At 38.7% G+C, this 14,671-nt stretch overlaps 1 protein-coding gene across 2 annotated transcripts in view; it reads right to left on the reverse strand.

Moving 5' to 3' along the window:
• The window catches only part of ITGB6 (integrin subunit beta 6), a 67,136-nt gene that overhangs the window by 24,076 nt on the left and 28,389 nt on the right, over positions 1-14,671 (reverse strand). The window contains exons 3-9 of one of the 2 annotated variants that reach the window (XM_081198932.1): positions 13,915-13,986; positions 13,358-13,434; positions 12,587-12,666; positions 7,117-7,321; positions 4,446-4,692; positions 1,605-1,770; positions 471-632 (exon numbers count right to left, since the gene is read on the reverse strand). In XM_081198932.1, coding sequence (XP_081055058.1) covers positions 471-632; positions 1,605-1,770; positions 4,446-4,692; positions 7,117-7,321; positions 12,587-12,666; positions 13,358-13,418 — 921 coding nt within the window. In that variant the 5' untranslated portion in view covers positions 13,419-13,434; positions 13,915-13,986. The remainder of the gene's footprint in view (positions 1-470; positions 633-1,604; positions 1,771-4,445; positions 4,693-7,116; positions 7,322-12,586; positions 12,667-13,357; positions 13,435-13,914; positions 13,987-14,671) is intronic. The other variant, XM_081198933.1, reaches the window with a different exon arrangement.

Below are 14,671 nucleotides of genomic sequence, written 5' to 3' on the forward strand. Positions count from 1 at the left end.
AAGAAATCCAGGGCTCTATGTATTTTTAAAAAGGACTGATACACTGATGTGAAGAGAGGTGGTTGCTTTCTACACTCCTGAAAAGGAATGTGGGTTCCATGGTATAGTCTGAAGTCAGGTGAGACCACCACCTTCCTGAAGTAGGAGTGGGTCTGGTCAGTGTCTGGATGGATGATCACATTCATGCTGCCTTAGATTCCACAACAGTAGAGAGGTGGGATAGCAATATAATTAGGTAGACAGGCAGGCAGGCAGGCAAGTAAAATAAAATAATAAATGTTTTAGTTCTCAGATGGATTCCTGCCCCTCCCCCCAGCATTCTACGATTTAAGTATGTCCGAAAGCGTTATTCAAATTCAGTTGGGAATGGCCCCAGTAGTCCTTTCATTTGTTTTCTGTGAATGTGCACATTGCACATACTGTACAATTAATTTCTAGAAGAGTAAAGAGTAAAACTTGAAGCATATTACCAAAACAGTTGACATGGAATACTCATTATTATGATCCAAGTGGCATTCTCCATCATTTGGAATTACAATTCCTGCCAGTTTGCTATCCATCCCAAAATGGGAATCGGCATCACTCACAAAGACCAGCAGATGCAATGAGTCGTTCCTCCACCCAATTTTTTCCTGCAACAAAAATGTAAACAGATTATGGTAGCAGATACATTGCTAATGTATGAGTACAGTACTTCTATATCATTGTCTTGCTTCATAACAGTCCATGCTCTAGTGACCTCCCATCTGGACTATGCAAATGCACTATGTGGGGCTGCCCTTAAGCTGCAGCTAGTGCAGAATGCAGCTGCCAGATGAGTGATGTGGGGCAGCCCAATGGGATCATGTATGACCAGTCCTGAATGTACTGTGCTGGCTGCTGGCAAGCTATCAGGCCCATTTCAGAGTGTTAGTACTAGCTGGGATGGGCAAATCTGTCAGTTTTGTTTCTTTTTTTCCTAGTAAGCTTTCTACATCAACCCGTGGTGTTGTTGTTTTAATGTCATCATGAAAATTCATTGGAATTGTAGTGTGAATTTCTTCCAATACACACATTTTTGCAAATCAACCTTGCCTAATATAATGCATTTTGAATGCTATCTGCATTAATATATGCACTTATATGCACACTTTACCCTAGTATTGGCATTTTTGTACACATTACTTGAGTGGAGAACTGCAAAATTCAGAGAAGTGGAAATTTTGAAGGATGGCTGTGTTTCAGTTCACATATTGCTTCGGAAAGTACAACATTTGCAGTTTCTCCTTTAAATGCAAACTGAATCAAATTTCTTCTCCATCCCTAGTACTAGCATGTGGAATCCTAAACAGCTTGGGACCCAAATACCCAAAAGGTCTTCTCCCCAATGCCAACCATCTCAGGCCTTACAGTCAGCATCAGAGGCCCTTTTGATGGTACCACCTGCTACCAGATACTGCTGAGAGGACTTTCTTGGCACCTTGGATTCATCAGCGTTTATAAAGTGGAAGTTAAGTTTTCAGTCCAGCTCATGTTAGATAAACCTGGACTCTGTGGGAAGTGGTTTACTATGGTGAACACTGCAACAGAACTTACCTAAAGGGTTTTGATTTAGATTTCCTTACCTTACACACAGCTGCCTGCATAATTGCATCAAATCCTCCCTCTGGAGTATCTATATTAGCACTGATTTTCTGTTCTTTCACAATTTCGTTGAACCTTTCAGCATCATTTGTCAATGACAGAATGTGCTTGTATCCAAATGTTGGAGAGCAGTCATGTGGGACACTTCTGCAGACACAGACACACAATTAACACAGCAGATCACATGAAAATTCTTATTAATGAAACATACAGCATGACACTTTGCTATTTACAATGTTCTACTGTGTAACTTTATTTACCCACAAATGCTTGTAGATTAGCATACACTCAGTAATAGCTTAAAGAAGGCTTGTAGTCTTTGTAAAGATACTTTCAGCTTCTACACCCTAGCTATATGACAAAAACGGATATTTTAAATGTTCTTAGGGTGTTTATTTGATCAGAAGTTAAATCTATAATGATCCCATAAAGCAGGGTGCTACAGAGACTTCACAAGACTTGACTGTTACAGAGTCTCAGTATTCTACAACTGCAGTGGGATTTAAATTCATCTGTTCCAGACCAACACATCAATTATCCATCAGCCCAAAACATTCCCCCTAGCCTTATAATTTGTAAAAGCTCTCATCATTCACAACTAATGCTATAAAAATGATCACTACCTCCAACTGAGGCAAAATATGCTCAAAAATGTTCAAGAATTAACATCCCAACCAGATTGTACCAAATCCAGGTAAGGACAGATTCCAAACAGCAGGGAGAAAGGGGTCAAAACTATTAAAGCAGTGAAAAATATCTACTCAGGCTATGTTAAAAGCAGAAAATGTAGTTGGTATCAGTGGAATTGCTTCTGGAGAGACAAGGGGTAAAAGTCTAACTCAAGAAGAAGGAGGCAGCACATAGATGATGTGAGGCAACCAACACATTGCATCAAATCACTCAGATTCCCAACAAAAATGGAAATGGCTGCAGAAATTGCAGGCCTTCATTTATTCATCCCATGTCTGGAATGGAGATTAATCCAGTGAATATGATCAGTATTCATTGTTGTTACTTTCAGACTGTGAATAATACATATAAGATCATGTTTTTTTATTGCTTTTGCTCTGCACTAAAATGAATGGGGTGGAATAACATAATAGTTGCATTTGGCCATATTCATTTAAGGCACTGCACAAGCAGAAGCCAGTATAAAGATGATGATGATGATTTATTAGATTTATATACCTCCCTTCATCATAAGATTTCAGGGTGGTTCACAGAATAAAATACAAGATAAAAACAAGCAAATAATTAAAAACAAAACAGCGAAACAATACCCACCCTTCCCACAGACACATTTAAAAGGCTCTAGAATATTAATTAGCCCAAGGCCTAGTTGAAGAAGGATGTTTCCATCTGGCACCTAAAAATAGACATTAAAGGCACCAGACAAACCTCTCTGGGGAGAGCATTCCACAAACAGGGAGCCACCACAGAGAAGGCCTGTTCTCATGTTGCCACCCTCTGTGCCTCATGTGGAGGAGACACACCAAGAAGGGCCTCAGATGATGAATACAGAGTCTGAGTTAGTTTATATGGGGGAGAGGTGGTCCTTGAGGTATTGTGGTCCTGATTCTTGCGAGTGGAACGGGACTTCCCCACACCTCTGCTCTTCCTATGAGCCCCCATGCCCTTCCCAAATCTGTTCTAGAGGATCATGAGAACACTCAGAATAGTGTAGGGGGTGGGGAGGAGAGAGAAGATAGTTCTATCAGGCTAGCAGAAATTTTTGTGCTGATGGAACAAACACCTTAGGGGTATGTTGAACACAAACCATAATCAATTAAATAAATAAATACCTAAGTTATAAAATTTTGCTACAGCGGACAGCAAGACAAATAACAAGATTTTGGGCAGAAGCTGATCTACAGGGTAATGGAAACAGTGCTGCATGTGATGAATACAGGGAGGAACGCAAAATTGTGCCTTCCTATATCCTAATCTGTCTGTCTGTCTGTCTAGTTTTATTTTTATTTTATTCTTTTAAGTGTCATATTTAACAAATAAAAAGATAGATTAGAAAATGGCTGAAAAAATATGCACACTGTCACCTCACATTGAGAACAAAATAGCCACTAGTTCTTCCTTCTAAAATTAAACAAACAGTATGATAAAAGTCCTCCAGGTGCCCAAATAGGTATCCACATGAAATTGGCATTCATAAAAATATGTTCAAATGTAACAAAGGTGGTAAGGTCCTCAAATCACTGTGCAATGGATAGTGGGTATTTATCCTTCCAGGATTGAAGTATAAGTCTATTGGCAAACATAAGGGCTCATACCATCTACTTTTGTTCTGTGTGTCTGTCTGTCTCTCTACACACAAATACACATTCATGTATAATTGTTTGATTAAAATTAAAAAATAAAAAGTAATCTGAAAGATAATTTTTTCAGGTGCCAATCCAACGGTTCTTGGGAAGGCCTCCAAGAAACTACAGGATGTTTCAGAGACTGTCTCTCCAAGGTTAGAGACAGAGACTTACCTGTGGAGACATTGCTCACCACCATGGAAACCTTGGCAGCCTTTGCTTTACTGAGCTAAGGGTATAGGAAAAGATGGTTCATCTGCCTTTGGTTCTCCTTCCTCCCACACTTTTAGATTGCTCTGCCCACATTTCTATTGTTTTCAATTCATGTAACACAAGTAAAAGGTGAAATACTGATACCCCAAGAAAATAGCAACTAAAGAGACTGGAGCCCCCTTGAAAATGAAGGTAACTGGCTACCCTGCCCCCTAGACCCAAACTAAATTCTACCCCTGAAAAGGACAGAAATCTGATCCAAAATGTATTTGAACTAGGTTTTTTGCTACTCACTGGCAAGGATTCTTGATTTCTTCTGGCACGGTGTTAATGAATGGTGAAACTGGTTTTTCTACAAAAGACCCAAAACCCAGCTGAAAGTTACTTGTCAGTTTAGACATTTCTTTTGACAAGGTAGAACCCAGTTCCTTAATGGTTTCCAGATCATCATGCATGGAAGCTGAAAGATCCATGAGGTAGTAGAGGTCAACTGGATAATCTTCAGTCTGACGAACATTGATTTGTATTGTTTCTTCATTTCCTTGTGAAACCACAGGGGAAACAGAAAAGAAATTAACACAGCTGTCGTTAGAGAGTGAAAAGGGAAATGCAATATTGACTGGAACTGTTTATTCTTGTTGCCTCACAGTATTCTTTTTCTGGTCCTTTGTAACAAAGAAGTGTTCCCAGCAGTATTACTAGCCATCACAATGTGCTAAAAGACATACTTACAGTGTGATTCTAATGGTGTCTACACAAGAATAAGCCCAAAGAATTCAACGGGTCTACCTCCAGGTAAGTGGAGATTGCAACCTAAGTCCTGCTTCACACATTATGCTTGTTGTATAGGATGTTCCTGGGCAGGGATAAAATCATCTCAACCAACATGGGTGCTGCTTTATACAAGCCACAAACACAGAAGAAGTCAATGTACTTTGGGTTCGCTGTGGCAACCATGTCATAAGAAAAACATTTTATGTTGGAAGTGTAGAAAGCCGATTGTTAATTATCAGCATTCATGTAAACTTCTTAATAAAACATGGAGGAATAGCCTTGGGAAATTTGGAAAAACCATTTGATGGGATGCATTCCTGACATCACCCTCATGTAGAACCTCCTACTCATCAGTTTCTGTACCCTTTCTATCTCTAGACACTATCTGGGATGAGCGGAGGAGTTTTACATTCTGAAATTCAGAAGCTCATAATGAGCCTCTATAGCCACACTTCCAAGCAGAGTTCTTACCAACCCCCCTAAGACGACTCCAAAAATGCAAGCAGATGTGTTGATTCATCATATGTGCATTACATTTACACCACACATTTCAGTTTCTGATTACTTTGTAAATGGGAAGCTGTGTCAGAAAGGCGGTTGTCACAGCCACATCAAGATTTTAACTGAATTAGCATCCAGTTTTTCTTCTTTCCGATGTAAAACTTTAAATCCCATTTCAGAATATTATCCTCTAATAGCAGGACCACTCACTTTTCATGGTGGGTGGTGTTGCGGCCGGGCATCCAGGCCCTTGCAGTGACCCGGCTTGGGGGCGGGGGATTGACGCCCCCCTTGCGCCAACCCCGGCCGCGTCACCCCCACCTGATAGTAGCTCTCACAAAGAATAAAAAATGTGTTGGCTCCTCTTGTGTTAGCTGCAGGGCTGGTCTGTCAATTAGGCAGACTGGGGGAGCGCCTCAGGTAGCAGAATCCAAGGAGCACCTCTATGGGCACCTCGACAGGCATGCCCCCCTGGTGCCAGACAAGTGAAGAGAAGTGGTTGTGGTGGCTTCTGGGTTCCGGCAAGATCTCGCAAGAGGCCTTTGTGTGATTTTGCTAGGCTCTCTTGCGATCTTGTCAGAAGCCACAGCCACACGACCCCAGTAAGTGAAGCTTCGGCAGGGATGGTGTGTGGTGCCATGCACACTGATAGTGCTACATGAATTATAAAAGATAATATTGAGATCTGGCCCTGATTCCATATTTATGGTAATTTAAGAAAGTTGACAAAGCAGTATAAGAGCCACGTGTGAAAAGCATAGATAGGAAAACTGTCTGAGTAGGCAAAAGCCAACAAAAAGTAGCATGTTGGTTATGCTAATTTCTTAATGGGAAGAATCCAAGCAAATTTCGGGGGGCTCATGGGAGGAAAGCTCCACTGAGCAAGCCAAAATCTATGTGTGTTTTCTGCTGATGGGACTCATTAGTTGAATCCCACCGATCATTATCCTGGAGATTCATCTGAAGCCTGTGAATAGTGTGAGGCAGTTAAATATGAAGGTTGGTTTATGTGATCTCAGCTACAGCTTTCACCAACTGCCACTGCTGCTGTGGAGTACAATTACCAAATTTATTTATAAAATGTGCTGTGATCATTTCCAAGCCTTTAGGAAACAAACAAACAATTGACCTGTATCTGTAACACTCTTATAAATGTTGGGGAGATATGATTTTAGGTGATTTCGGTGGAAATTCTTAATTCTTTATATTTCTTACCTATCCTTCATCGTTAGTTCCCAGGGCTGATTACAGCAATTTAAAAGCACAATTTTAAAATTAGTTAAAATAATTTACAATCAGAAAAACAGGGTGAGTCCTTAAAAAAAATGCTGCTTTTGTGCCATGTGAATGTTGCAATAGAAGAAATACAAGGAAATAAATCTTCCCCTGCACAGATGCTTGGCGGGGGTGGGGGTGGGGGTGGGGCAGGGGCGGGACTTCCCAGAAGCTCATCAACCTTACACATCTTTACTAACTGTTCTTTCATAAGTTCCATTTTTAAGAAGCCTAAATATGTTTCCTCAGAAGTAAATTCCTCTAAGTTCAGCGCAACTCTGGTAAGCAAGTTTAGGATTGCAACCTAAATATGTCACATCTCACACCCTGATATTTAATATGAACAAGTGGAAGCTATGTACAAAGCTACAAAATGATTAAAAAAAAAATAGCATTTGTGAACAATACAACTTACCTGGCCGCAGTAGGATAGTTAGCTTTTGAGGAGAAATCTGTGTAACATCTGAGTTGTTTTCCTGTGGCCCTTCACTAAGAGGCTTGTTTTTGTGAATTACCACTTCAGAAGTAGGAAATTCAATGAAATTCAATTGGCATCCTTTTGAAATAAGCTCTTCAGGAGTGCCACACCTTCTAAGAATTTCAGATGGATCAGTAAAATTCTATAAGAAACAAAGAGTGCAAGAACAGAGTGTAATGCAACACAATATGATGCCAATTCTGCAAATGACTGAAGGCATAGCATAATATTTTCTATATAAGTTATGTCACAAATCCCTATTTGTAAGTAGGGATATGCAGGAGAACAGTGCAACTATGACCTACTTTGAAACTGTTGTGTGCAAAAGGAGTGTACTTATAATTGACTTTTTCAATAGATTAGTCTCTTTCTCCTGCACCTTACCCTTCCAGCAACAAGGATGCGCACTCATTAAGCAGGAAAAAAATCAATGCAGTAGAGTCATTGCTTATAATGTCATAGTCATACATTCCATTACATCCATCACCAATATTTTCAGCACTATATAATTTAATACACATTACAGAGAATGGAATTTGTGGTCATCGAGTCTCTGCCCAAAATGATGATGTGCATCTAGTTCTCAAGATATGCAAAAATTCTGATTGCCAGAAACTGCAAGTTAAAACTAAGGCTGGGTCATTGAACAAACATTGTGTGCTGAGTGCATTTTGAGGCATCATAACTAAAGAAGGCATATTGGAATAGATGAAAATATGAGCCAGTATAGCATTCCAAATGCCTTTCCTGTACAGTACTTGCATTCAAAAACTGCTGTTTACCCAAGGGGGGAGTTTTGAAATCATTTAAAAATGTATTTCTTTGCTGTCTTATAAAGCCTTGACACACAATGGTGTCTTTTGCAAATAAACTGAAGCTGGCAGGAGAAGCCGTTTCCACCTTGCAAGTCCCTTTCAAATGCTACCCATAGTATGATGGGGTTATCCTAGCACAAAAATATTTTTAACAACTACTTTGTTACATGCAAAATGTCAAAGGGACCAGTTACAATTAGACTCAATAATAATTCTATTGGGTGATCTAAGGGAAACAAATGAAATCAATTGGATAACATTATTGACTATTTGTTGTTTCTTAACAACGAGACTTTGGGTAATTGGGAAGTGTCTTATATGCCCTCTATCTCAAAATGGATAAATAGTTTGTGGCTAAATTAGAAGGAAAAAAAGATGTGATAATTAGAAAAAGATAATTTGACAAAATTAATAACTTTCATATATTATGGTTTCCTTTTTTGTGAAATATCGCATGACATATAATAATTTAAGGAAGCTGGAAATAGATCTGAAATGATAAGCATGCAATCATTTCAAAAAATAGTTTGTCCAATTATGTCATCAGTTTAGGATTTTTTGGAGGATCTGATGGCAAGCATAAGTGTGACCCAGCAGTCCACTTACAGGCCTTTTCTAGAAAAGTCACTGGGGAAAAACCAATTCTGATATAACCTCTTCCATGTTGGGAAGGGTGAGTTGGGGTATATTGTCAGGAACCATTCTAAAGAAGGAGGAATATGTTTTTTGTAATATATTTTTATCCTTGTAATTTTTAAAGTAAATTGTGTAAGTGTTTCAAAGTACAGAAATAATAATAATAGCAAAAAAGAAAAAAAAAAGAGAAAAAAGAGTGTGCTAAGTGAAAATAGAGCCATTCCTGTGTTAATGTTAGATGAGGTGATGGTGGTTCTAGAGACTACCATCTCTAAACTTCCATTAGCTTTTACTCTTCTAGTTGCTGATGTGAAAATGAAAAGCATGTAGAGTGGGATTGTGGGGCTGCACATCTGACCCAGTTCCCTGATGTAAGGCTCCCCCCCCCCCAAGTCTCACCCGTGCCATCCATGTGTTAGCATGGTCATCTATGGCAGGGATGCCATTGCACTTTTACCCCTTTGTACAAAGGTTTCCATGGATCTTGAGCAACTGCCTGAAGGTTTGCCTGCCTCAGACAGCTATTCTAACACTTGTATGGTGGTGGCTGGGCTGGGGAATCATGTGCCATAGCGGGTGGGTCAAAAGTGCAGCCCACAGTCCCTCTATATTCACTTTTCCTCTTTATTCAAGCAACTTACAAAGAGAGCTTCTGAGTGGGCCATTTTTGTTCCACTGCCCAAATGGATCACGTGAAAGTTCTGGATTGGACAAGTCTCTGTGATTGCCATATATTTGCCAACCATTAAAAAAACCAAAACTGTCTTAAGCACATTTATCCCCTCCAGTCATGTAATTTCAGGTAGGGCAACTGAATAAATAATAGATCATGGCTATTTTAAATCTACAAATATAAGATCTGCCTTTGCAGTCCTCCCCAAGAATATACCAGAACAGTATGAATACAGACTTTTCAGTGCTTCCGTCTTCAACATCATTTCTCGAAAGACTGCTATTCCTCATATTTCCATGAAAACCAAACTTAGTTTATTAATATATTCAAAGGGGATGTTGGCTTATTTTTAATTTGGCAACCAAGCTTTCACAGCCAAATCAGTATATATAAAAATCACCTACTGCTATGAAATGCTTAGAGACAAAAGCAAATGATCATCTCCAGAAAAACACTCTGAATCTGCTGACTTTTCAAAAAAAGGAAGATGCATTACCACGTCAGCCCATATTTTAAGGATGCTTAGACTCAGTATTTTTAGCCAACAGTCTGTGCTGGTGATTGTAGACCAAAAAAAAAAGAGGTGGGGGGAAAAAGGAAAAGGAAAAGGAAAGGCAATACGATAGAAGAAAACGATAAGAAAAAACGATAAGGAAAAAAATGCAAACAAAAACAATAGTTTAGTGTCTTTTTGGGGATTAACTAAAAGTCACCAGCTATTCACACAACTATTCCTCAGGCTTGATATTCAACACAAAGCAAATGTTTCGGATGAGACTTCCATTGCCTACCCTTGTGTTGTGCCTGGGAAAGCTTTGTTGAATCCAGGGAGGCTCCTTTACAAACATCGCTGAATCTGCACTTGACTGGACTGATTCCAATGTTTTTCCAAAGCAAGCAGGCCTTTTATTTATTTTTTTAAACATTTTTATTGCTTTTTATATTTCATGACAATTCAAGTTCTATGAAATGCAAAATGCAATCCAATAAATTCCAGTGCAATAAATAAAAGAAGCCATTGAGGTACACTTAAAAATCAAATAGCATCTAACACAGTGAACTACAACAGGTGGAAAAATAATTAAGTGGTCTGCCAAGACCATTAACAATTTACATGCATTTTTTGAGGGGGAAAAGCATTGGTCTAGTTGGATTAGAGATGGATGAACCTGTTAATTCTGGTTTCCCTCCGTTTTCATTTTCCCAATCTTAAATTCAGTTCTGTACCCCGCCACAACAATTTGCAATTATCTGCTTTTAAAAAGCATTTTCATGAAAATTCAGCATTTGTGTATGCTTAAATGCTAATTTTATGCACATGTACCTATAGCATTTGCTTACGCATAGTTGTGCAGATTTTTTTTAAAAAACCACTGGCAGTTTTAAAAGTTTGAAATGCTGTATAGAAGAAACCGAGGAACTGATATGCTGCTTCTCCCCTCTCTTTGCTTAATCAATGAGGTTTCTAGTTCTTTCTCAGAATGCCATCCCATACAAAAGGAGGAGTATTCTGAAAGTGAATATTTTAGTTCACTTTCAGGAACAAACAAAAATATAAAGGTTTGGGATATTCCAAGAAAATCCAGACAATGGAACATTGATGCACAGTAGAACATAATTTCTTCATTGGAAACTTCTGAATACAAGAAATAGTTTCACAGACTGTTTTCTCTAAGTACTGTATATGTTGTGAAAATAATGCCTGATGCAGTTACTTAGAAACTGCCATTCAAGGCCAAAGGTACTAATTTTCTGCAATTCTGAGCATGTACAATTCCGCATAGAACTCGATATGTGGCACAATATTTGCATTCCTCACAAACTCAGCTTTTGCTTCCAAAGAAAAGGAGGAGTGCAATTCAGTCTACGTTAAGCACATTCAGTTCCTTTTGATTTTGATGCCTGAATGTTAACCACATGGCCAAATCTCCCCATCAAAGTAGACAGCACTTTAAGGTTATAATCCTATACCCATTTGCCAAGCAGTAAGCTCCACTGAACTCAACGAGATATACTTTTGAGCTGCTACATATTGGATTACACTGTAAAATTCTTAGCTGTGGCTGGTCCATGACTGAGGTTCAAGTTCTCTTAACTGTGGACAGGCATTTGAAAACATGCAGACTGTGCATTAAGAGTCTAGAGGGGCCAATCAGTAGATCTTTTCATGTAGTTGTTGCAGTGTGTGAAAATTTTTGCTCCAAGAACAAATTCAAAGCGTATTTTCTGCCTTGGCCGGCCCTATCATTAGGCATAGTGAGGAAGGTCATGAAAGGTCAACCATTTTCTTTCAATTAAATAATAATAATAATAATAATAATAATAATAATAATAATAATAATAATAATTGCACTCCTCTTTTTCTTTGGAAGCAAAAGCTGAGTTTGTGAGGAATGCAAATATTATGCCACATATCGAGTTCTATGCGGAATTGTACATGCTCAGAATTGCAGAAAATTAGTACCTTTGGCCTTGAATGACAGTTCCTAAGTAAGTGCATTATTATTATTATTATTATTATTATTATTATTATTATTTACTGCCAGGAGCAGGGTGGAGTGGACTTTTTGGATTTTTTTCTTTAAGCACCAAAATGACTTGGCTAGCCATGAGTACTCAGCACCTTGCCTTAAGGGGGCATTTTACCCCCTGTCTCTCAATGAAGAGTTTTGGGTCAATCCTGTTTCTGCCCATGGATTGCTCTTACTAGATCTACACATTTTTTCTTTAGGTGGGTTCTGAAACATAGTTCCCGTTCCCTTCCAGATAGATTTGTGTTATATCTTCTTACCAATGGGCCTTTGCTTCATGCCATTTATCCATCTCTCTGTTTCTGTTACCACATTTCTTTTTTACCAAAAATTCTGCAAAATCTCATAAAATGTATACACTGAGCAATCCTTAGGAAAATACTTTTCTATGCTATTAATACACAAGGCCTCTTTTTGCTAGAAATCTAATAAATGCTTTGGATTTGTGTTTCTCAAGCAGCAGCTCTCTATGCCACACATCAGACTATTTTTTGAAATGAAGGGGAATTTAAACAACCTAGTTTGTGTGGTAGATTAAGGTTTAGGGCTGGGGACCAGCTACTTAAAAAGAAGTCAAATATTTTACTGGGTGTGCTCAAGCCCTTAGGTTCTGAAATAAATCTTTTGATTCAGCTTCTGAATTTCTTCCCTCAGGGCAGGATTAGAATCAGAGCAGAGAGTTGGACAGACTCTTTTCATACCAACTTCAAGTACTAGTGTTTCTTTAAAATATTTCAGATAATTCACTTTACCTCTTGAAAGCACCATCCACAATGCGGTCCAGAAAGCAAACACTCTTTACAATTCACTGCACTCCCTGGATTACAATTCCCTGCATATAAAAATCAAGGAAATATAATAGATCAGAACACAGCATAATTATGGCAGATAACAAAATGTTCTGGGTATTGTTCCAACCTCACCAAACACAGCCTGCCAGTGTACCCCTTCCACCCTTTGAACTGAATGTCTTTCGATATTCAAAACGGTGACCAAAAAGTGCCGTGAAATTGAAGTCATTATAAAACAAAATTACGTTGAAGCACAGTCTTGACTGAAATGAATATCCAGCTTTTCCCAAGGTGACAACTGGCAAAAAGAAAGATTTGTAAAAAAATTTTTTGTATGAATCAGTCATTGTGTTTCATGTACTTGATCTCTATCATTCCTGATTCAGCTGGATCATCGGCTCTTTGTGCACCAGACATTTTCTACTGCTGCTAGTTTTCTGGATATTTATTTGTGCTTTAAGTTAAAAATGTATTAGGTTCTATAAAACATAACAGAATCACAGATGCAGTGTAAATTCTCACACTATTCATTTGTAAAATTAAGCAGTCCTTACGATTACATTCCATACATAGCCTCGGTAACAGGAACGAAACTCAGTTCAAAACAGCTACACGATAGTCAAGTGGAAAGCTGCATGCATAACAGGACTAGTATACTCGTTTAAAAAAAGTTTCTAAAAGAGCAGGATAGGACATTTTTCCAAAAGTTAATACATCACCTGTGAGCCTTACCTTGTACATAGTTAATTCTTTGCAGGAATAGGAAAAAAAGGCAAAGCAATTCAATCCCCATTCGCTTTCAGATCTGGCTGCACATACAGAACATATCAAAATTAATTATGTCCAGCGTAATGAGCCCAGTGCAGAAACTTTATGAGAACTTGAAGATTGAGAACTCCAGTCCAGGCAGGTTTTAGAAGAAATATTCTCAGTTACCAGAATACTACATTAACATAAACAAGGCAACAATACAGTGTGCCACCTGGATAGGTGAACTGCAAGCTGTGCTTAAGGGCTATCAGCATGGTTATGGAATTCTTTATCTTACTTCCTTGTTTCCCTTATAAGGAAGACAGGTATATAGTCAGAAGAAGGTGGGGGAATTCATACAGGTACAGTCCTGAGTTCCTGGTTGCTGTTTTTAATCCACACACTTAGCCTTACAGAGCTCATTAGGAACCCATGAATGTTGGAATATAGTGCCTTTAGAGTAGATATAAAGGCCCAATATCGTTTTTCAAACATGTTCCCTACGTTAACTGAATGGTAGAATAATTTGGGTAAAATACCTGGAGTGGAGGTGTATAAATCCCATTTTTTCCTCAACTTCCTTGTTGGATATGAACCTTGTAAAACCAGTTCTAAAAAGGGAAAAAAGTATATGTCACCACTGTGTAATCCTAACCAGCAATGTTGGAAGTTGTGATTAAATTTGCAGAGAATGTTGAACTTTGCATTAAAAGGATAAAAAGAGCAAAAGTAAATGTGTGTGGCTAAAAAGTAAAAACTATTATGAGACACATCTGAATGTCAGCTTGCTGGAATACATTTTGAAATATAATCACTAAGCTTACTAAAAATGTTGGTTGGCTAAGGCCCTTGATGTCAGGGACATCAAGCAGCATAGAAGCTATTTTACATCATTGGGATTTTGTGTGTGTGGAGGTTTCTCTCTGCATGGCTGAGACAGACCTTTTTTGGCTGGGAAAGACTCCTCTCACATATTTATGAGATTTACATACTCACACAAGCAGCATGGGAAGTCAACTCTTGTGCCATTTTGTGTGCACGCTCACCAGTATCAACTATCTCACACCCTTTGATCGGCAGGTGACGCCTTGGTGGTGGTGAGGCCACTCTGGGCTGCATGGTAGGTATTAGCTCATGACAGGGCCTTTTCAGTGCCTGTTCCCTGTTTGTGGAATGCCTTCCCTAGTGAGGTGCAGCTGCCTCTCATTGACTTTCATGCATAATTTAAAAATCTTTCTATTTACCCAGGCATTTGATGGCTGAAATACACTGTTCCTGAGTCTCTGAGATTACTGT

This window comes from Podarcis bocagei, assembly GCF_964188305.1.
Source record: "Podarcis bocagei genome assembly, chromosome: 1".
NCBI classification, from domain to species: Eukaryota; Metazoa; Chordata; class Lepidosauria; order Squamata; family Lacertidae; genus Podarcis; species Podarcis bocagei.